General features: G+C 40.3%; 1 protein-coding gene across 1 annotated transcript in view; it reads left to right on the forward strand.

Annotated features, from left to right (window-relative positions):
* uvrag (UV radiation resistance associated gene) overlaps positions 1 to 25,018 on the forward strand; it is a 147,827-nt gene that overhangs the window by 90,646 nt on the left and 32,163 nt on the right. The window contains exon 13 of the mRNA XM_080040620.1: positions 3,603 to 3,678. Coding sequence (XP_079896746.1) covers positions 3,603 to 3,678 — 76 coding nt within the window. The remainder of the gene's footprint in view (positions 1 to 3,602; positions 3,679 to 25,018) is intronic.

Genomic DNA, 25,018 nt, shown 5'->3' on the forward strand with positions numbered 1-25,018 from the left:
TGACATTTCTGCTGTCAGCATGCCAATTGCACGTTCCCTCAATGCTTGTGGCATCTGTGGCATTTTGCTGTGAGACAAAACTGCACATTTCAGGGTGGCCTTTTATTGTAAGGCACACCTGTGCACTAATCATGATGTCAGATCAGCATCTTGATGTGGCACACCTGTGTGGTGGGATGGATTATCTCAGCAAAGCAGAAGTGCTCACTATCACACATTTAGACAGATTTGTGAACAATGTTTGAGAGAAATGGTAATATTGTGTATCTGGAATGAATTTTAGATCTTTAAGTCCATCTCATGAAAAATGGGAGCAAAAACAAAAGTGTTGTGTTTATATTTTTGTTGAGTGTAGGAGCGTGGCGCTGGGGCCGCCTTGTTGCACCGCCATGTTTCTACAGTAGCACACAATGGACGTACTTAACGGCCTTACATGTTTTTATATATAGTGGGCTTCCTTGGGAAATGCACCTTTTTGGAAGACCAAGAAGAAGTACTATAGAATAGATAACTAAATACATATTCACCTCATAACTTGATATTGTGGAAAGACTTGAGGCAGTGGTGGATGATGCCATGAGTAATGCCTTTAGTAACTAGCTCTTTGTCCTTGAAGGCCACTGTAGCTTCTCTAAATTATCCTAAAGGGAAGGGTTAGCAAGGGAGCGTTGACATCTACAATCTCACCACTAGATGTTGCTAAAATATTCCCTTATTAGACACTGCAATTTTAACATCCTGGAGCAGCGGCGGCTCGCCCATAGAGGGCGATAGGGCGCCACCCTCCTGGACCCATAGCAAAAAACAAAAATATAATAATGATAATAATAATGATGAAAAATATTTTTTTTTCTATTTATAATCATAATTTATGATTTCAATACAGTTTTTACCTGCATCTAAGTCTGAATATCATTGGACAATCAGCATCTGTGTTTTGTACCATCACTCTGGGGCGATTTCGGGCTGGTTGAAAATTGCCCTGAGCACTCTCATAGACTTCAATGTAAAACTTTTTTTTTCGCAATGCAATCTCTATGGGTTCAGGGGGGGCTCGCCCCAACGTATTGTCGTCATACGTACAGTAAACAATGAACCAATTACAGTGACTGAAACAGTCACATGTCTGGTCTGCTACCCAAAGCGGTCATATTCAAGACCAAAACAAATAACTTTATATCAACTCAGGCTAGGCTGGCAAGCTACTTGATCATGTCATTACAGTGCGTTCCAAATTATTATGCAAATGATATTTTTCTCAGATTTTCCTAAATAGTTGATGCAAATGACAGTCAGTATAATTTTCAAGTCATCAACTGTTAAAGTATGATTCAAATTTTATTGAACAAACCTCCAAATGATAACGGTATTTTTTTCAAAAATAAAAAATTCAAAATGCACCATTCCAAATTATTATGCACAACAGAGTTTCAAAACATTTTATAGGTTGTAAAGAAATAAAAATGGTTGTTTAGAGAAATCAAAAGCTATTTCAATCAAAAACATCTTAACAGGCCAAGTTATATATATTAACATAGGACCCCTTCTTTGATATCACCTTCACAATTCTTGCATCCATTGAACTTGTGAGTTTTTAGAGAGTTTCTGCTTGAATATCTTTGCAGGATGCCAGAATAGCCTCCCATAGCTGCTGTTTTGATGTGAACTGCCTCCCAACCTCATAGATGTTTTGCTTGAGGATGCTCCAAAGGTTCCCAATAGGGTTGAGGTCAGGGGAAGATGGGGCCACACCATGAGTTTCTCTCCTTTTATGCCCATAGCAGCCAACGACACAGAGGTATTCTTTGCAGCATGAGATGGTGCATTGTCATGCATGAAGATGATTTTACTATGGACAGGAGCTAGCACTGAGGAAGTGTATTTTCCCTTTGCCTCAGGCACCTAGAGGGCATAGTAAGAGCCCCATATCTGCGTTGCGCTCACACAGGATTAACAAAAGACCATGACCCAGTCCCTGGGGGACGCATACACACACACACACACACACACAAGGCCGGATGCACTTACTCAGAAGCACACACACACACACACACACACACACACACACACACACACACACACACACACACTTGTGCAAAGCATTCAGCACATGTCTGCACATACTGTACAGTACCCACACACATTCAGAACACATCTGCTTCTTCTAGCAGCTCTGTCTTAAAATAACAGAAGCAAGTATCTCATGGAATTTGTCACACATATAATGTTAGCTTAGGATAGAGCTTTTCTTACAAATCATGTTTGTGTAAGATTTTAGAATGAGTTTTGAGATGTCTGGGGTGTGCTGTTTTTATATTAACAACCATAATGTCTTTATAATAAAGTAGCCAATCAAAGTAGCCTAAACCTTTCCTTTTACAGACCTAACTCCAGCACCAAATGAAAACACTGCAACATCACACAAGGCCGACAGCTCAGTTAAAATAGATGTCACTTTTTATTATCATTTGTTGATGTTATTTTAAAAGCAACAGTTTTTGCAACCATAAAGCAGCCACAGTTTCTATGTTAACTGCATGCATGCTTGGTCTGTGTGTATGCCCGCCTATGACAGTAGCTGGCCTGGGTAAGATCTTTCCTTTGTCTTATTGGATTTGTTTTCTTACAAAGACCAGATGTCAATTTCATGTGCTGCGACGATCAGTGAAAATCCCCTAAAATGAAGACATTTCTCCCAGTTGTGAAAGAACCATCTCTCGGTGTTTGAGGTGAGGGGTTAAGAGTGGGATTAGGTTTGGGTTACTGTGGAGGTTAAGATGAAGCATTTAGAGATGGAGTTTAATTTGGGCTCAGATAGGATTCTAGATAGTGTGTGTGTGCGTGCGTGCGTGCGTGCGTGCGTGCGAGTCTGAGAGAGAGCTGGTCTTCCTCAGTGGGAGATGAGCAGACATGAGGACAGGAAGGGATCCAGCCTTAAGTCTTTGGTAGCAAAGACAATGTTCCCAGTGTGGACATGGGCATTGTCCTCCCCTACACCCAGGGATATGTTCCTCTCCTTCAGAGAAGGCTCCCTTCCTGTGCACTGCACACTAAGACATCCCACTGGCAGAGCTGGGACTTTCCCACCGCGCTGGAAGGCCAAGTTGACTGTGTTTGTGCTTGGTGGGCAGAGAGGCCCAGCTGTCTGGCCTCCCCGGGTCCTGTTTGATATTTCAGTTTAACAAGGTATGGAGGTGGCATCCTCACAGACCCACACCCAGCCTCAACCTTCTGCAAGTCTTCCTGCCTCTAAACGCTCCTGGCTACATCAACCGCCACTTTCAATCATGGGAAGAATTCATTGGCCATTGCAATGCCAAAGAGCAACAGTTGTTTGAAACCCTTCAAAGTTAAATTAATAGGAAAATGAACCCTCGTCTTAATCCCACCATCCGTTATATATATTTTCACATGGACCTATATGTTGTGATATGCAGTATGGATAGAAGGCTATTGTATGAATATAATCCTGTTGGAAATGCGGGTGTGTGTTCGGAGGGTGTTAACACCTATGTTTCTAGATTCAGATGGTAGAGGATCAAGTGGACTATATCACGTACTCCAGTGTTAACACCTTGTTTGTCTTTTTCTGCTTTTCACAGATTCCCTTTGTACCCCAGAGGAGAGCGCTTTCATTTTGAATATGGTGTCTACTTACTTAACAAGAACATTGCCCAGGTAATACATGAACACACACACACACGCACACATGCGCACACACACTTTGTGTGCAGATCCTGGGTCAGCCATAACGTTAGAGTGACGACTAGTGCAGAGCTGGTGGGATATGTTAGGCGGGTCATTCTGGACATGCGTTAATTGCGTTAAAAAAATAAATGATTTTTTTTTCTATACAATTTATGCATTTAATACAAAATATATATATATATATATATATATATATATATATATATACACACACACACACACACACACACACACACACACACACACACACATTTTGATATAGGCTATTAGGGGAGAACAGGGTAAGTAGGCACACTTTTTACTCTAGTGAGAATTGCTCATCACCTAAACATTTTTCAATAGTCATTCCTACATTAAATTGAAGCTTAAGGTGTTGGCTTGAAATGTGTACCCCTCACTTGTTCTATCTTATTGTAATAAAGAAGAAATTAATCGTCAAAGACACCCTTACACATTGTGACAACCAACCCCATCAAGGGGTCGGTTGTCACACACTATGGGGTTGTTTGTCACAATGTTATCTTAATGGGAATAATCTTAAAATGAAGACGAGAAAGCAGAACAATTTTAACGTGTAATTGCATTGTCAAGTTGACAAATAGGCCTACATAACTTACTGTAGCCTTGGCAGCTGGTCTAGTTTGGGATGCACTGGGTTGTTTTGATTTTGTTGCCCTTTTTTCTTTTGCATGCTAGCTGCCTTTTCCTGCTCTATTCTCTCCTTCTCTGGGGTGTCAGTGAAGACACAGCTTGACAATTTCTTTCGTTATTGTGTTCCTTTTCTGGCTGCAGCCTTTGGATAACGTGACAACCAACCCCCCAAAAAATGTGACGACCAACCCCAACTTGAATTTCTTGCTAGCATCAAGGCCAACAACCATCTGACAACTAATTAGCTTGCTAACCACAATCTAAACTATAGTTTACCCTTCACACTTTTTATGGGTAACAAGTGTTTTGTTATAAACCCATTGTGTAAAAGCCTAGAAGAAAAATACTGAGGAGCTAAATATTTTCAATTTGACATGAAAAACACAAACAGTCCTCTCACCTCAAATTCAGCAGTCTAACTCCAAGGAAGACTATGTAGGTGACCTCTGACCCCAATTGTGGATATTTACATACCAAAATTTCACAGACAGCGCCTTCTGGTTCTGAGATATAACGATTGTGACAACCAACCCGTGTGACAATTTACCCCGTTCTCCCCTATATGTGCAATTTATATATATTATAAACAGATTTACATCTACAGAGTGACACACATCAACCTACATATATACACCTACACAAAACATGCAAACACCACCCAAGTAACTACGTTTGTTTCCTTTTTTTTCTAAAGCCCTCCTTCATCCCTGTATCTTTTGAAAATCATTGCTGTGTACCTTTTTTTAAACTAGATAGTTCTGTGCTCATACCTTGCCACAGTTTCACACCACTTCCCCCTCTCTGTCGAAGAAATTTTTGAATATTACCTGGTAGCAGTTTGTTTCTTGCTTTAAACATGATTTGTCCCACTTGATCGTCAACAAGGTCAATTCATTTTATAGTACGGGAATGTAAAACCAGGAGGTTGGTGTGTTCATATGTTTGAATGAAAACGTATCATGGCATGTAGGAGGGCTGAACTCTTGACCTATCTGTCTGTGCTTATTAACCCATTGATGACTATGGCAATCTAGGATGCATGTCCTTAATGCCTGAGGGTTTTCTGAAAAAATACTACGAATTGTCAACGTCTACCAAAACCTTGATATCTAAGCCTCTGTAGCACATAGAAACATGAAATAAAATACATTTAAATGTTAAGGTTCACAGGTTTTGTTTAAACATGCTCCCTTAGCGCTTACAAACCAACACATTTTTCAAAAAATTGTCAAAATTAGATGGGGGAGGAAAAAAAAGAATAAATAATATAAAATATTTAAAAATAATGTGCTAAATGAGGTTATAATCCTGCTTCCTTTAAGAATGGATTATAGTGACTGAGTGTGCAGTGGAGAGATAAAGATAGACAAATAGAGGAAGGAGGAGATAGCTTTATTTTATAATTTAGTTCAGTTATCACTGGCACCATAAATCCGACTTCCCAGTACAACTGGAACGCAGACTGACTCCCGCTGTCGGGAGCCAATCAGCTGGTCCAAACAGCTGTATACCACGGAGATGAAAACAAAACTGAAACTTAACTATAGCCTGGCTGGGCTGAATTTGAGTTGGAGCAGCAAAATACAGCCAAAATTATTAAATATAGTTAATAAATAGATGCAATGTGTTGTGTGATTTTCATCAGTAGCCTATAGTAGACCTAGATTCTGCGCTCCGAATGCCACTAACTGTTCTGTAATACACTATTACCGACACAGCCGGCTTTTATTTTTATTTTATTTTTATTATTATAATAGTTTTTTATTGACATGATTCTCGGCAAACCACACAACATTTGGGTGGTCATGTGGTCTTAAACAATCAACAAAACCCACCTCATGTGTATTTGAACCAATGACGGTGCATTCTATGCTGCACGCGCCATGAAAATTAGATAAAGCAACAATGCTGCGCTACGGCTACGCAGCAGTCGGCAGGAGATACAATGGGTTAAAGTAGACCTAATGTGTTGACCTGGGTTACTCCCTCCATCCATTCCTCAGACATTTACCACTGACTTAAAACCCTTTGCATTCCATTGCCTGTGTTCCTCTTGGTCCAAGCGGGAATCAAGGGCCTCTCTACTGAACAAGACTGGGGCAATTAGCAGTAGCAGGTGGCTGACTTCAAACCACTGCACTTTGGGAAGTGTTAGTTCTTATACAAGACCACACGCTGTCAGACAATATCCAGGGCTGCCATTTTACCACCACAGTCTAAAAATAAGCCAGATAAGTACAAATAAATTAAGTCAAAAATTAAACAGCAAGTGAAAATATGACATACAGTAGTGTTGTCTTAAACCACCAAGGGGTACAACAAAGAAAAGTCTGGCTGTATAGGTTGTCATGTTTCTTAATATTGATATGGGTTTTAATGAATCCAAAATAGAAGGCATTATTCAGGATTGGTGAGTGTGCACATTGTTTTGGCCCAACTCTAATCACTACTCATTCCGTCCCGGTAAGTTCTATTCATATAGCAACATATCACCAGTCCCAGGTTTACCTCGCGGGGCATAACAATCTGTTAAACATAGGACGTCATCTGTCTCTAACCTCAGGAAGAGCCACAGAGGAGCTTATCCCTCTCCCAGGATACAAAGACCTGCAATAGATATTATGTATAGAAGTACAGTATGGACAACCGGGGTGCCAAAAGTATAGATAGATTGAACACAAATCACTGCTTGCTTATCGTGACACTTACAAGTCAGTGGTGAATTATTTGCTGGACCAAACAGCTGACGTAATTTGATAGATTTTACTGTATTATAATAACTGTCAAGACTGAACACACACACACACACACACACACACGTGCACCTGGAAAAGGTTTTTGCAGTGATGCTTTTTTTTTGACACTGCTCATACATTGCCTGACATACATTGGAATGTGTTAGGTTGCAATAGATTTACTGTAACAATCATCAACAAGGAAGGTGTAATATTAATTTAGATGAAGACAATCTTATTTAAGACCTAAAGACAAACTACACTGTATCTATCTGCCAGAGGAATAGGTTTTAATATGCATGACACTGCATAATGCATGTAGAACTTTTGTTTCGTCAGTCATATTAATGCTTATTCTTACCTTTCAACTCGCATAGCCCCCACCCTCGATACTTTTTATCAAAGCCACACATCACGACCTAAGCTTTCCGTTTCTATCTTAACCATGTGCCATCACATGTAGTATCGCATGCTCACTCCTGCTGAAAGTTGAATTATACTACTTTTTGAAGGCACATGTTAGTGCCCAAGTATTAAGATGGGAAATATAATTGATCTTACTTAGCCTCCCTGCAATAAAATGAAAATAAACATCTATGAATTTGGTGAGACAAAATAGTGCAATGATGAATGGAGACATTTATTATTCAGGTATTCAAGAGCAGGATATATTCATTTAGAAAAATGTCATAACAGAAATAGCGGCCTAAAAAATCCCATATAAAAAAACCCATATACTGTGTGTGTGTGTGTGTGTGTGTGTGTGTGTGTGTGTGTGTGTGTGTGTGTGTGTGTGTGTGTGTGTGTGTGTGTGTGTGTGTGTGTGTGTGTGTGTGTGTGTGTGTGTGTGTGTGTGTGTGTGTGTGTGTGTGTGTGTGTGTGTGTGTGTGTGTGTGTGTGTGTGTGTGTGTGTGTGTGTGTGTGTATACAGTCCCCTCCAAAAGTATTGGAACATTGAGACCAATTCCTTTATTTTTGCTGTAGACTGGAAACATTTGGGTTTGACACCAAAATATGAATATGAGACAATAGATCAACATTTCAGCTTTTGTTTCCAGGTATTTACATTTGGATCTGATACACAACTTAGAAGATAGCATTATTTGTAAAGGAACACCAAATTTTTAGGTGAGCAAAAGTATTGGAACAGATACACTTAAAATAAATTAAAGTAAATAAGACTTAATATTTTGTTGCAAATCCTTCCCTTGCAATAACTGCATCAAGCCTGTGTGACCCATTGACATCACACAACTTTTGCATTCTTCTTTTGTGATGCTTTTCCAGGCTTTCACTGCAGCCCCTTTCAGTTGTTGTTTGTTTACTCTCTTCCAGACATGGGGGACTCGAGTCACATGACTTGACTCGAGTCAGACTCGAGTCGCAAATTTGAGGACTTGAGACTTGCTTGACTAACACTGATAAAAGACTTGACTTTGACTTGGTCTTCATGACTTGAGACTTGACTTAGACTTGGGACAGAAGACTCGAAATGACTTGAATTTTTAAAAGTTAGATTACGTTAGAAATTATGTTTTATTTTGAAACATGATCGGTGATTTTACAGTGCAATGCACGCAGCGCGCTGCGCGGACAAACAGCGTCAGCAGGTCAACACAGGAGCAGCAGTCATGGAGGCGGCTAGACCTTTCTTTATATGTCCATGGGCTAGACCAGGGGTGTCCAAACTACGGCCCGTGGGCCAACTGCGGCCCGCTTTTTATTGGCCCGCGGCCGATTTTAAAAATATAATGCAATATGGCCCTTTGAAAAAAAAAAATAATATTTTTTTTTTTGCATTTCTTAGTTAACCCACTAGTGCAGGGGTGTCAAAACTGATTGATTGGCCCTTGGCACATTTTAAAAATATAATGTAATATGGCCCTTTTAATTTTTAAATAATCTAAATGCACTCATTATATTACAGAGAAATATGTCCCATAAAAGAAAAAGAGCAGCAAGGCCATCCCAGAGGACCCTGCATAATATTTTAATTTAAATTAATATTATTATGGAAAATCCATGTGTCCTTCTCCAATAGCTTCTAATTCATCTGACACCAGTGTTTACATTTTTTTTCATACAAAATTCTTCAGCTTTAGCCTCTTAATTTCCCTCTCAAAGTGCACCAGATTCATGCATTTCACTTTAAAAACTTAAAAAAATCTCCCGGGGGGGCATACCCCCGGACCCCCCTTGGAGGGACGGGATCTCGGCTGGCTACTATTTTCACCAAGCTGGACATTAGACGTAAAAGCAGAAAACACTGGGTGTATTAATGGCATTTAACAAGAGGGGGGATGTATATTTTTAATGTGCAAGTAAAGTGTTGCCGTGAAGAAGGATTACAATTTACGAAGACACTATGAAACTAAACATCAGAGCAGCTACATGTCCTGATAAATGTGTTATTTTTGCAAAGTGGCCCGGCCCTTCGTAGATTTTTCTGTATGTGGCCCTCAGTGAAAAAAGTTTGGACACCCCTGGGCTAGACCAAGAATAATTCACCTGAGCCTCCCACACGCTTATAACCCAATCACAGTAAATATGTAGCGCCTTCTTCCCTTCCCTTTTCACGTTGTAACGGCCCCGAGAAGTCTTGTAAAAGAAAACGAAAGTAACAAGCGTTTCCTGCAGCGCTGCTGCCTTGATAACGCACGCTTCCTTATCAAGCGCCCTACATCCACGGACTGTAGGCTTATAAAAGCATCTCTGTGAGACTAAACAGCGGTTATGATGTAGGCCTATAGGCCTATATGATGCAGTTCGACCTTCCACGTTCACTGGCTCCTTTACTTCTGACAGCTCACAGCCGCCGCCCCCGCACCGACAGCACAGCACACTGCCTGTTATGACAGTTTGCCCCCCAGTATGATAAACAAATGATTAGGGATAAATCAAAATGTGATCCTGCCATAAAAAAAAAAGTTGACATAGATCATTGCCCTGTTTTATTTTAAATGCATTATGGGCATTAAGTGTCTGTTTTGTGTAAGTATATGTTATATATTTCTTGTTTTCCATGTTAAAAGTAAGCTACTTGGAAATTGAAAGTAGCCTAAATGTGGTTGAAAGAAAAGGAAATGTGCGGTGTTGATCATATGTGATAGATAAGGGGTCGCTATTGGATGCAGACATTATGAGATTCGGACCTTAGCTGTAAGAAAATGTTGTCAACTGGACCCATTTCAATTTTAGTTGAAGACCCCTCGGTCAGACCAAGAATAATTCAATTGTAGTTCAAGGATGATGTTGACGATGACGGTATGAAGAAGAGAACTGTGGAATGCAGGTCTTTTAAATGTAGAAACTGGGTTAGATCATATGATTTTTGTATGACTTGACTTGTGACTTGCTTGACCTGAGCAATGACTTGACTTGTGACTTGCTTGATTCTCACCACAGTGACTTGGACTTACTTGAAGGTTATGACTTGAGACTTGCTTGTGACTTGCACATTAGTGACCCCCACCTCTGCTCTCTTCACTCTCCTCTTTAGCAGGTAAAATGCATTCTCTATAGGGTTTAACTCTAGAGATAGACTTGGCCAGTCTGAAACCTTCCATTTCTTGCCCCTGATTAACTCCTTTTTTTGTTTTTGCAGTCTGTTTTGGGTCATTATCTTGCTGCATGATGAAGGATCTTCCAATCAGTTTGGTTGCATCTTTCTTTAAATTGGCAGACAAAATGTTTCTGTAAACTTCTGAGTTCCTTTTGCTGTTGCCATCATGTGTTACATCATCAATGAAGATGAATGAGCCCATCCGACAAGAAGCCATGCAAGCCCAAGCCATGACATTGCCTCCACCGTGTTTCACATATGAGCTTGTATGTTTGGGATCATGAGCAGATCCTTTCTTTCGCCACTTTGGTAAAGGTTCATCTTGACAACAACACAGTAACACATGATGGCAACAGCAAACTGAACTTAGAAGTCTACAGAAACATTGTGTCTGCCAATTTTAAAAAAATGCAACCAAACTGATTGGAAGATCCTTCATCATGCAGCAAGATAATGATACAAAAAAACTGCAAAAACAACAAAGGAGTTCATCAGGGGCAAGAAATAGAAGGTTTTAGACTGGCCAAGTCAATCTCCAGACTTAAACCCTATAGAGAATGCATTTTACCTGCTAAAGAGGAGAGTGAAGAGAGTAACCCCCCAAAACAAACAGCAACTGAATGAGGCTGCGGTGAAAGCCTGGAAAAGCATCACAAAAGAAGAATGCAAATGTTTTGTTTTGTGATGTCAATGGGTCACAGGCTTGATGCAGTTATTGCAAGCGAAGGATTGCAACAAAACATTACGTTTTATTCACTTTAATTTATTTTAAGTATCTGTTCCAATACTTTTGCTCACCTAAAAATGTGGTGTTCCTTTACAAATAATGCTATCTTCTCAGTTGTGTATAAGATCAAGATGTTAATACCTGGAAATGAAAGCTGAAATGTTGATCTATTGTCTCATATTCATATTTTGGTGTCAAACCCAAATGTTTCCAGTCTACAGCAAAAATAAAGGAATTGGCCTCACTGTTCCAATACTATTGGAGGGGAGTGTGAGTGTGAGTGTGAGTGTGAGTGTGAGTGTGAGTGTGAGTGTGAGTGTGAGTGTGAGTGTGTGTGTGTGTGTGTGTGTGTGTGTGTGTGTGTGTGTGTGTGTGTGTGTGTGTGTGTTTCTTCAAATTACTGTGCACATATGAGATCCAGAAAGCAACACCTGTGTCTATGAAACCAATGCTGAAGGATTCAAACTTTGGGTTTTTAACCCATTGATGACTATGGCAATCTAGGATGCATGTCCTTAATGCCTGAGGGTTTTCTGAAAAAATAGTACGAATTGTCAAGTCTACCAAAACCTTAATATCTAAGCCTGTGTAGCACATAGAAACATGAAATAAAATACATTTAAAAGTTAAGGTTCACAGGTTTTATTTAAACATGCTCCCTTAGCGCTTACAAACCAACAAATATTTCTAAAAATCGTCAAAATTAGATGAATTAGAAAATTATTAAATATTGTTAATAAATAGATGCAATGTGTTGTGTGATTTTCGTCAGTAGTCTATAGTAGACCTTGATTCTGCGCACCAAACGCCACTAACTGTTCTGTCGCCGACATAGCTGGCGTATTTTTTTTATTATTTTGTTTTATTTTTTTATTTTTTATTTTTTTTATTGACATGATTTTCGGCAAACCACACAACTTTTGGGTGGTCACGTGGTCTTAAAAAAATCAACAAAACCCACCTCGTGTATTTGAACCAATGACAGTGCATTCTATGCTGGGAATGCATAGGCGGGACCCGATAAGCCTTTGGCTTCTCCTGCTTCCCTTCGGACGATAACACAAAGTAATATGTATGAATATGCAATGAGAATATTATGTATTATGTGTAATTGTCCGGAAGAATAATAATAAATAAATAAAAATGCCATGAAAATTAGATAAAGTAATAATGCTGCGCGACGCAGCATCAGGCAGGAGAGCCAATGTGGCATCGCGCAGCAGCCGTCATCAATGGGTTAAAGCAGATGTAAACCATCAGCTATTCCACAGGTGGGCACATGTGAAGAGTGCTTCATAACTTTGTAAGAGGGATGTGTGGAATGATAAGTTACAGCTTACTTCTTTCTGTCTTTTGTGAATATGCAGCATCTTTGAACGCTTGTTTCATAAACCTGAGTGACTCAAAGGGCGCATGGTAAACGTAAATGTATCCCACCAATATAAAAAAACAAACTAATTGTGTAACGTCACCTGGAAAACACAAGCTGTACTTTTAACAGCTTGGTAGAGCATCAGTATTTTTACAGGATGGAATTTCATCTTTTATTTAAAGGCCTGTCTCATGCGTTCCATGTGTGCCTGACTATGTCCATGTGAAAGATGAGTTCTAAGGTTGAATGTTAAACTCTATAATGGTACTGCTTGAGCTGCCCAGCTCCATATGATAGTCATAATAGATCATTGTCTTAAAGTGAAGACACTGTAAAGATGGCACAGTCCATTAAATAGAAGCCAATGCAAACAACTTTTACTTGACGATTTCACACTTTATTTCTTTGGATCACACATCACACGCTCTAGTTATGTTGGTAAAAGCACCAAGCAACAGAACTCTTTCATGCAACAGATCATTTCTACTTTTAGATCCAATCATCAGATTCTCTAACCATCTCATTGTCAACCACTTCATCATTGAGGTTTGTTTCCACTCCTGCTTTGTTGCATGTTGGGGCTTTTATTTGGTAAAGGTTGTTGTCCTGACCCTTCAACATTGAGCCTTGATCCTCTTCTGCTGATATGACTTACCAACAGCATTCTAGTCTGGTCAGACAGATATAATTCAGGTTGTGGTTTTGGAATTGTTCTTCTTTATGTCTTTAATGTTCTCCTTTTGTTGAGCACGGCACGTTATCCAGCAATATTGTACAGCTTGTTCTATGTCTGGCTGTGTGATAGAAAGCAGAGGCCTGGGTTCACAGCAGACCTGGCCGACTGGCTGATTGGCTTGGTGTGCTGACTGACTGGAGTCTGGGTGGGACACATTAGCTGTGCATCTCTACATATGAAATGGCCCTGTATTTGAAAGTGATACAGGGAAGCTGATGAAGGATCAAGGCCACAGCAGTCCGGCCCTGCTTTGATGTGGCAGAGGGAACAGTTTGTTTTTAGGCCTATAGTGCCCCCACCCCCACCCCCCTTTATGCCACTTATTAAGTTTGACATGTGGAAGTCAAGATAGGCTTCACGGAATTTCTGGGCTGAAACCCAGCCATTCTCTCCAGCTCCTCCTTCTTTCTTGTGCAATCAGTAAATATTGCAAAATCTGCAATGTCTGAGAGTGAGTCACTCATGTTTGTGTGTGAAGACATTGCCATTATTGTTAACATGCCTATGTTCCTTTCGGTCCCAGCTGAACTGAGAATCTGATGTTCTCTCACCATAGTTGTTAAATGAACGGCATCTGGCTGCTAGTTTGCCTTGAACTGGCTGACCACAGCTCATCCACAGGGGCACACAACTTTTAACCGTGACATTCCTCCATTCACACAGACGAATAAGCCAAGTCAGTGCGGCTGACTCAAAGGAAATCCAGCAGCTTTTTGAGGCATGCCATGTGTTAAATTTACTCTCTTTTATCCACTAGGAGACGTTGTTGTGAAACAGCCATGTGGGGCTGATTAAATGACAACTGATGCTAGACTAAATCTTTAGCTTTTTTAGGAGGAGGGGTGGGCATGACAATTAGCTCTCAGTCCCTGACCTTGGTGTATCATATTCTGTGAGCCTCAGGCATAGGAAATCTTGTATTGGTCATTAGAACACATCAAATGTGTTGTGTGGCCCAAGCAGGTTGCCTCTGGGTTCATGTTAATACCTGTCTACTGGGGAAAGTCTCCTGCAGTCTCACAGCTTACAAGTCTCTGGACAGTTTCCCAACATGATCCTTAGGCAGAGTGCCATTCTGGTGGTCTGGAGCATACGTCAGAGCCAGTAAGAGTGGCAACCGGACTGCTCCATAAAACACTGCTATGACTCATGGGGGAGCCTACTGTGTTTAGTGGTTAGTGGAGGTGGCAGCAAGTGGAACAGGAGCTTGTCGGCTGGAGGTTTGTTTGGTGAAGCCATTTGGAAAGGTTGAAGGTTGTCTGAGGGGAATAAGTTTTGCTTAAAAATGACAATAATATAGTGATAATGAACAAGGGTTAGTCTTTCCCACAGAGTGTCAGTTTACTTATGCAAGTGTTGCATCAGTAGGTGGTCCGTTCTCATGAAATTATCTTTGCTAATACACAGTTCCAGTGTATGCTGGTTCTCCAGCTCTTCACCCCTGTGAAAAGAGAAATGTCTTGGCCATTAGCTCATGTAATTGAGCTTCGATAAGAACCATATGACCGAGGCAAAAAATATGCAAAAAAGTGAACATTACACAGCTCCCTTCCTCCTCAGACCAACTACTCCAGATCCCCAATGAACTATTTCAACCTATAACTTCCTTTTTTCTTTAATGCAGATGTTGGAGATGGAGAGGAGTGGGTTTGGTGAATATAGCTGACGCCCTATAGTAAAGAAAAAAGAAGTGTGTACCATATTTGCAAGGGAAGTCAGTTTTTCCACAGTACACATTGCCATAAGCACTTATTTGTTTACTCTCTGTCTTTCCACAAGCCTGTAAATGGGAAATGTGTACGAGTGCTTGTGTAAAACACAAATGTAGGATAATCAAAAGATGTGCTGGCATCTTTTGAGTTGGATATGTGCACAGTGTAAAGGCAAGGCAAGGCAAGTTTATTTTTAGAGCACATTTCGGACACAAGGCCATTCAAGGTGCTTTACATAAGCAATAACAAAATACATCAAGTAAGAACAAAATACATCAAGCATAGAGCACACATTCAAAAAAAAGAATTTAAGCAAGAACAAAATACATCAAGTATAGAGCACACATTCCAAAAAAAAATTGAAAATAAAAATAAAAAATGTATTCAAAATGAGAAATTAAAATTTCAGGTTAAAACGGAAACAGAACGGTCTTCAGACCTGATTTAAAAGAGCCAAGTGTTGAAGCGGACCTCAAGTCCCCTGGAAGTTTATTCCAGAGCTTGGGTGCATTAAAACTAAAGGCTGCCTCTCCCTGTCTGGTCCTTACTCTGGGGACTTTCAATAGCCCAGTCCCAGACGACCTGAGAGCTCTGACTGGTTCATAAGGGACCAGTAGGTCAGATATATGTTGGCCCTAAACCATTTAGGGCTTTGTAGACCAACATCAATATTTTAAAATCAATTCTTTGGTTAACAGGAAGCCAATGTAAAAACCTCAGAACTGGGGTGATGTGATCCACTTTTTTGGTCCTAGTGAGGACTCGAGCAGCAGCGTTCTGAATTAGCTGAAGCTGTCTGATTGATTTTTTAGGAAGGCCAGCAAGGACACTGTTACAGTAGTCAAGTCTACTAAAAATAAATGCATGGACAAGTTTTTATAAGTCCTGCTGAGACATTAGCCCTTTAATTCTCGATATATTTTTAAAGCTCCCATATTATACACTGTTCGGTACTATTATACACCATATTATATGGTCTTAGTGGTCACTAATAAGTTTTTCTTTAATTGTTTGCTGAAAAAAACTTTCAGATAATTTATTGTACTATGCTGAAGTTCAGCTAATCTCACAATGGCCTATTTTTTAAAAAGAGCTGCAGCTCCCCTCGTAAATATACAATCTTTGCGCTGCCCCCGCCCCCTGTCCGGAAGCGAAGCCAGATACGCCTTGCCCTCTGTCTGTCAGGGCCGTGGACCAATAAGAAATAGGGGTGTGGGCTGCACAGTGGAAGCTTCTGGCTTTCCAGTTTGTGAGGTCAGAAAAGGGGAAAATTCTGACTGGAGTATATTGGGTGGGGGAGGGGTGGTGGTTTCAGAAAGGGGGATTGTGAGAAAAGGAGAGTGTTATTTTTAAAAATATTTTGGCAGTCTCTAGGCACACTGTGGACCCATGGATATGTTAGAACACATTTAAAAAGTGCATTTAGCATAATATGTGACCTTTAAGGTGGTAGTAGGCTGACTTAGTAATTGATTTAATGTGTTTTTTGAAATTTAAGTCGGAATCTATCACTACTCCAAGATTTCTAGCTTGGTGTGTGGTTTCTAACATAACAGATTTAAGCTGTGCGCTGACTTTTGATTGTTCATCCCTGGCACCAAAGACAATTACTTCAGTTTTGTCGCTGTTTAATTGAAGAAAGTTTTGGCACATCCAGTCATTGATTTGTTCAATGCATTTACTTAGTGCTTGAATCGGACTTGAATCGGAAAGGCGCAGGTCTCTAATTACAATAGAAAATATACCAAACAGGATGGATGGATAGCTGTCATAGCTATAATTAGAGAATACCGAATACTGTCCTATATTATAATTATTCTACATTTCTTTGTTGGTGGTGATGTTATGTGTAAGGTTAGGAGGTCTTAAGCAACACAGCAATTCTATTTTAAAAGAGAAACAAACATGCAAAAATGCAACAAGGTTTATCTTATCTGCTTTGAACTGTTTGAATGGAGAAGAACATCAGAACTCAACTTTTGAATGGCTAATTCTAATGTTAATGGGTGCTTGAAATTTGAATTTCTTTCAGAGTTAAAATAATTTTGATTAAAAAAAAATAATAATAAAAAAAAACATTTCTTTTTTTAATTGGGAGTTGTCAGACTGATACCCGATACGTAGTTTGTAGCCGTATCAGACCCTATAACAATATTGGATCGTATCGGCTCCATCCCTAGCTATAATGCATCAGGCCCTATCTACTAAACCTACACTTTTGGGGAAAAGATCCTAAATGTAGGTCCAAGGTATTTATCCCAGCAGAAGAGCTCTGCTCCATCTGGTCTTATCTGCACTATTTATTACCGTTTAGTATCTCTCTATCACTTGCATGACAGCAAAACTCAAGCTTCAGCCTACTTCTCAGCAGGATCCATCAGAGAAGACTTTCATAGAGAACGGTTCCAGGTTTCCCTCAGGACAGGCTAGATCTTATTCTCTTTGTCTAGCTGAGGCTTGTGGTTTGTGACTCACTCTTCTCTGCGTTCCGGAGAACGTTCTAGAAAAGAGAAAGAAAGAAAGAAAAACATGTGATTACCGCTCCACAGAAGAATGGCTGCTGTTGTCCAGCAGGGACAGTCATCCGGCTGCCTCTGCAGAGCCTCCATCTCAACAAACACATTTGATAATGTGGCCTACTTTGTGTTCACCTGAACCCTGGAGTACGCTTCCCCTGGCTGTGCCACCATCTCTAGTCCTAAGACACACAGGCTGGAAGTAATCAGGCCATTCCAGCCGCCTGCTGCCACTCATTGTCTAAAACCCTCCAGAACAGCAACATCAGTTTTCCATTTGAAAGGGATTATATAATAAAATAATGAAAATAGGTGGGAAAAGCACCAGAAAATGTAGCGCCAAGTCAACGTAACATGCTTCACTTTTACCCTCAACAGGAAGGAGGAAAGACCAAACAAGGCCCCAAGTGAAGTTATTTCAGGCCCAGCCATAAACGTGTCTGTTTTTGCTTTAGCCCGCTGAAGAATAGCTTGAATAGCTCTGTATGCTCAGCATGTCATTTCTCACATGGCCACAGGCTGTACAAATGTGGGATAATCATCCCCTTACATCTAATAGAGGATAAGTTATGGGCCCTGAGTCTGACAATGTGTTTTGCATTTGAACCCCATTAAGGTGCCACTTTTAACAAGATCTCTGTGTTACGCTGACAGTAAAGAGCACTTCGTTAGTGTACTTTATTTATCCCATTTCAAGCGAGAAATGATTTTTGTCAGGTCATAAGTGGGCTAAATTGAGAGTTGTATTGTGAGATTGTTACCAGCCTGAAGGGAGCACTGACGGTAGGCTGGTGGCTGTCTGGTGATTGATGCAAAGAGGGAGCAGAGGAGTGGCTGTTGTCATGGCGCTAAACTTAAGATTAGCCTAATCAAAAGGTTGTAGTTGATGCATACAGTGCTCCGTTATCTCATTTGGGTTGTACACTGTATGTATTGGACACAAACTCCATGTTTAATGATAAGCAAGAGGTAGCAATGATTACTGGTGCCAAAGCAAACAAAACTGATAAATGTTTTGAAACCTGAATGGGGTGTAATCTTTGGGTTTGTGTATTGGCCCAGTCCTACCAAGAGATGTGAGAGGAGGATCTGTGAGAACTGTTTTTTTTCTCTGAGCAATCAGCCTACGAACAAAAAAACAAAAAGGTTCCCAGTGGTCTGCCTGCCCTGGGGTTCTCCTTGTTCAAGCTATCCATGAACCAAACACAGGCCTTTACGTACACCTCTCTTTGCCCAGGGCTTTGCATAGCCTCACTCTGTGGTTTTCCATCAACATGTCTTGTTGTTAGCTACAGCTTATTGGCCAGAGTGGGTTGTTGGTGGAAGCCTTTTTACAACCAAACGTAGGAGAACCCTTTCTATAAACAGATCTTTAGCCTATATCTGCTGTATTGTGGTAAGGCTGCAATGTGTCTGAGGTGCTGTGTTGGCCAGCGCCCTGCAGGTCAGTGATGCTCCAGCCCTGATCACTACCCTGGAGAGAGTGCTCAGTGTAGCCTGTCAGATTGCCTTAGGCCAGAACCTGTGATTTATGAGCAGGTCTCAGACCACAGTTGTAAGTGTGTGTCACTGTTCTGTGGTTTCCACTTTTGGGTGTGTGTGTACATAGTGAGGCCTTCAGTGCACTGCCATTATGCTTGAGCTCCAGGGTTTTATGGGAATTCCTCTGGATAGCCACCTATGACTTTATGAAACACTTAAATTCCTCTAATTGAATTTCCACATTTTGTGGTCGGTAGTTCCAGGTTTGTCCAGAGGCACCAGAGGACTCAGTTCCACTAAGTGTGTGTGTGTGTGTGTGTGTGTGTGTGTGTGTGTGTGTGTGTGTGTGTGTGTGTGTGTGTGTGTGTGTGTGTGTGTGTGTGTGTGTGTGTGTGTGTGTATGTGTATGTGTGTGTGTGTGTGTGTGTGTGTGTGTGTATGTGTATGTGTATGTGTATGTGTATGTGTATGTGTATGTGTATGTGTATGTGTGTGTGTGTGTGTGTGTGTGTGTGTGTGTGTGTGTGTGTGTGTGTGTGTGTCATAGGACAGAGAGGGACAATCTCACAATTTCAGACGTAATAATACAGAGGAAATGCATCAATAGCCAATTATGATTAATGTGCTGTTATGTATCATCTTTTGTAATGGATGAATGCACTCATGTTGTGATCACCATGTGAGAAAAGCTTTTTTCCCACAGGTTTGACTGTGGGTTTTACTGTCAGAATGTTCCTAAAAGGAGAGCTTTGCTTGTGATTCTGGGAGTTTGGAAAGTGTTGGCTGCACGGCTCCATCATTTACTTAATGGTGCGTCTGCAGTTTCCAGCTGCTTGGAATTTGTAGCTGAAGCCTGTTGGTTTGGAGTCTGCTCTCCTGTTGTCTCACTCTCTACCCTAGCACCAAGGCCTCTAAAGTCTCTTCACTTACACATATCTCTCAAATACACTTGAACATTCATGTTTTTACACTAACATCTAACATGTTGGCTTAAGGTTAGAGGGAAAACAACTGCTCAGAAGATGAAAGAAGAGAAAAGCCCAGCAGACAGTCCACTGCGCCTTCAGGAAGTCCTTTTTTCTTCACTGCCTCTCATATATTTCCCTATAATCACAGTTATGTCATTGTGTGTTAATATATCTTCAGTTTTTTTTGGATCCAATCTGTTTTTCTCTTGGTGAATCAGATGGAAACTGGAGCAAGGTACACAAACAAAAGAACTGTCTCCCTGCTTGTGGGCTTGCTTTGGCTGGCCTGAGCTGAGCTCCTGGGCCCTGCTAACATGTCAAAAGAAGAGAGGGCAGAGACCAAGTATATTTTATGTCAGCTCAGCACAGTTGGAAAAACTTGTTTTTCTTGTTAATTCATCGAGCTCTGCGTGTTGTCATCTGAGTGTTTGGGAGTAGAGACTTTAGGCTTTAGACTTTATTGTCCCCAATTGGAAATTCTTCTTCACGTCACAGGTACATTTATGGCATTCTATCATGAGTGCAGGCCTTACTGCGGCTCAGTAACATTAACAGCTCTTAGAATAAAACAATGCTGGCCCCATCTGGTCAGTATTTGAAAAAAATCTCAGCCATCCAGGCTCTGTATTAGTCCAACTCTCCAGTGCTTCCATGTGGATTTCATTATAGCCCTTTGACTCTGGCCAATCGGCAGCTTTTCATCAGAATTAACACAACGGCTTTGGACCTTCCAGTGGCACTCATCCTGGAGTAAGGAATGCATATGTCTCCGTCCACTCATTTAGTCTGGTTCAAGTTTATCTGTGAATTAGTCTCTTTCTGTGAGTGTCACTCTCTCCAACACTCCTCTCCGTCATGTGCAGTCTCACCTCATTAGAGCCGTGTGTCTCTATCAGCCTGCTGTCAGCCTTCCATTACTCTAACAGGGACTGGCATGTCATCATCTGTGCCATCCACACACACACAGCTTTCTCTTTATTAATGAAGCGTCTTTGATGAGCCTGGCCTGCTGTCCCAGAGGCCAAATAATGGTTTAACAGTTACTGGGGGAAAGGGGCTAAGTGGCTCATGAAAGCAGCTGTTAAATAAACACCAGCTCTAGTTTCAAAAGGAGCCTTTGTTTATTTACCTTTTAAAAATAATTAGTGTAAGCAGTTTTTTTTTCCTTTCTTTTTTTTAACAAACCTTTTTATTTCCAAAATATTAACTGTAAAGAAGACCTAGTAAAAGTGGTCTTTAGACAAGTAACAATTCATAGCACTGATTCCTACATTATAGGCTTTTAAGATGCTAAAACATATACATATAATGCAATAATATATTAGATTTAGCCAAGCTTAATAAGTAACATTTGAATGATGTAGAGAATTTTGGGATTTTGAGCTGACATTTAAATTTAAAAAGCTATTCATTGATCATACTTTATCATAGAAGGGACAATAGAAAAGAAATTGAGATCAATTCTCCACTTCTCCTAAACCACAGAGTTCACACAGTCTGAGTTCCTCCAGAATGTTGAAATTAACTGGACTCACAGGGAAATCTTGAGAGTTTAAAGTCAAAGTCACAGCTACTCAGTCCAGTAACGCTTTAGCTGAAACCCATATCTAGATTCAGTTTGATTGAATCTCAACTGTTTTGTTTGTTTGTTGTGCTCAAGGTTGTAGCTTACCCCATATGACTCCAAGCAGGCATCTCTGTTAGTGGACAAACGGTTGACAACATTACCGTTGTTGTCCCCATGGAAACAAACTTTTTTTTTAGGTCAGTGTCTCAGCCAAGTCGTCGGCTTATCATAAGGCTGTCCACAGAAACTGCACCCTGCCTTAGCTAAGTGTGCATCCAACTACAAATATAAACACATGCTGTCACTATATCATGTCTGCGCATGTGTTTGGACTTAGTTTCACAACCGTTACATTCAAGCAGTTAGCACACAGTTATCCATGACAGGAGCAAAGTATTACTCCTTCTAAAGCAGCCAGTGAGGTTTATCTGTAAGCAGCAATATTGTATTTTATCTGCCCCATTCCGCTTGACAAGGCTTTCTACGTCTGGCAACCCCAGCCAGACTACACCGAATGTCTGTAGATCACAGCTATGATGAATACATCTAACTGCAATAAATCGTTCTCTTCTGGTTGGTTCCTCTGGTGATTTGTTAAGTATTTTTATCAGCTGACTAGCTCAGTTTGATCCTATTTCAGATTCCATTCATGTTTCTGACTTTATATGTAACTGATGAGATGACAGATGCTGTACTGTTCCACAGCTATTTATTCCGCAGCTGCAAGTTGGTTGCTTCATATGAATTGGCTGTTGTGCGGGAGCTGGATCCGCCTGTGTTTTACTTTACCCTGGAATTTAAATGGGCAGTGATGGCCTTCTCCCAGCTCGTTAGAGAGTTAGGAACCACACATTCAACCTCACACTCTTTCCCTCATACTGAATTAACGGAACAATCCACATAGTTGGCCACCGATAGTTTTTATGGGGGAAAAAGTAACTTGACCACACAATAGCTATTTGTTCCTTGTTAATCGTTCTGCCTCTGTCTCTCTCTTCAAGTCCACTAATCGGATTTGGTTCCTCTAGAATTAGGTCACACTTTTTTTTAAATCCATGCAGACAATTTTAAATGTATTTAATGAGGAAAACCTCTGCTGCTGTTTTTTTTTCTTCTTTTTTTGTGTGGAGTGACTGGAGCTCTATAACATGCATCTGTATTCATTGAAAGCAATGTTATGGTTTGTAATCATTTGACTGCATATGATCTGAAAATCTGACTGTGTATGAATTTAAAAAGAAGGCAATAATATGTATTATGTTTACTATATTAAAATACATAATAGTATTTATATTAATTTTTTCGTTTTCATCTGGCTGCATAGCACAAGGAGGCTGGTGGCAGCTGGAGAGGAAGTGTAGCGAATGATTAATCAGTGTATCATGGGCAAATAAATGAAGTGCTTTGAGTTGTAGCACTAATAATAAGCACAAAGTTTAGCTGGTTTACTCTGGACAGCACACTTTGGTTATTTTGAGCTTGGATCCGCTGGTCTATTCACAGATTACCTCTTTATCTGATTCTAAAACAAACAATGCAGCAAACGCTCCACATCATGTGTCCCAATGTCATGGGATTTTGGGCACAGAGTATTGAAGTGATCTCTAAAAGGAGAAAAAAAATCCAACAGTATAGGGTACATTGTGTTTTGCTATCCCACCATTGATTGCAAAGACCACACCCTGATTCCAATCAGTCATTATGAGAAAATCTTTCCGAATTGGACTGTTACAATTTCCACACACTGCAAAAAAAAACATCCTTTACACTATGCATGGTCACAGTTGAACAAAGCCAGATGACCAGAGAATGCTCCAGCCCCTCCAAAGTAAACCGGACAGGGCCTTTAGGCAGCTTTCAATTTGATACTTAGAGCCAATGAAAAAGAGAGCCAAGAGTTTTTCTTTTCGGTTGTTTATTTGACCATTATGCTGGTTCTGAATTGTTATCCCCTTCTCAAGAATACATTTTCATCACTGCTGAACATAAACTTACTTACTGGATTTTACTGCATAATTAGTTTCCTATCAGATGTGTGGCTCAGAGTCCTCAGACTCTAAGACAGTGAGTGTATTTGTCTTAATGTGTTTGTTACTTAGCTGAGTCATTACTATATTGTCATATTACTATTCTCATTGCTGAAATCTCATTTTAGGTGAACACAATGTGGTTTCAGTTGGAAATAGTGTTAATCCTTTTCACCATAAAGCTGTACTTTTTCTGAAGCATAATGTAGACATAGTCTTTGCCCAGTGGCTCTGGGAAATCTAAGATTTGTTCTGCAAGAGCTCGGGCATTACAATAGACTGGACCTAGGACCGTGTACTTTCACCCTTCACACTTAGCGATTTATTATTATAATCGACCTTCATGTGAAATGTTTCTTTTGCGCAATAATTTAACTGTAGACATCGCTAATTATTATTACAGCGCTGTTTAATAGTATTGATATGATGCTATATTTATGCACGTCTGATGTCAAAATGTGTACATAATATAACATATCTCATTTCCAGAAATTACACTGTATCACTTTTTTCTGTCAATAGGTGTATCCGTCAGCTTACAACAAGGATGCCTGCTAACACTTGATATGTGCATAACCTTATACTGATGGCTCTGTTCCACTCACACACACACACACACACACACACACACACACACACACACACACACACACACACACACACACACACACACACACACACACACACACAGATTTAAAAGGATGCACTCAAAAACAAAAGCAAAAGTCGTCCAGTGTGTCCCTTGTGTGCATATGTGTACAGTCAATAAACCAAGGTATATTGCATGTGATTCTGATACCTAAATCCTTCACCATGTGGATATATGAAAGACCTTCTTGTATTCCAATTTATACTTTTATCCTCACCAGCCAACATTCCTCCACGGGGCAGTTAGATGCTGCATATTTTATCCTGGTAGAATAGCAGCAGGATCTGTCTGGAAATCCCTTTGAACTCTGTGAAATATTGAAAGTCTAAGCTTTAATCTGGGGCTCTCTGGTTACTGTTTGGATAGTGCATGTAGTTGGCCAGTCAGTCCTTCTGTAGGCCAGACATGGGCATTTCACTTTCATCATGGTTGTGTTCACACTTGACAAAACTGTTTCTATCAAGTAAACTGAAACAGGTTTCGAAAGTTATTTTTACAGCTGCAAATGTTTTGTGTTTTTATGTAGCAGGGGAAATAAAACATCCAAACTCACACTTTGGCTAAAATAAGCAGAACGTTGAATGAGTTGCTGTCAACAGCCATCAT

This window comes from Ammodytes marinus (genome assembly GCF_949987685.1).
Source record: "Ammodytes marinus genome assembly, chromosome: 14".
Lineage (NCBI taxonomy): Eukaryota > Metazoa > Chordata > Actinopteri > Uranoscopiformes > Ammodytidae > Ammodytes > Ammodytes marinus.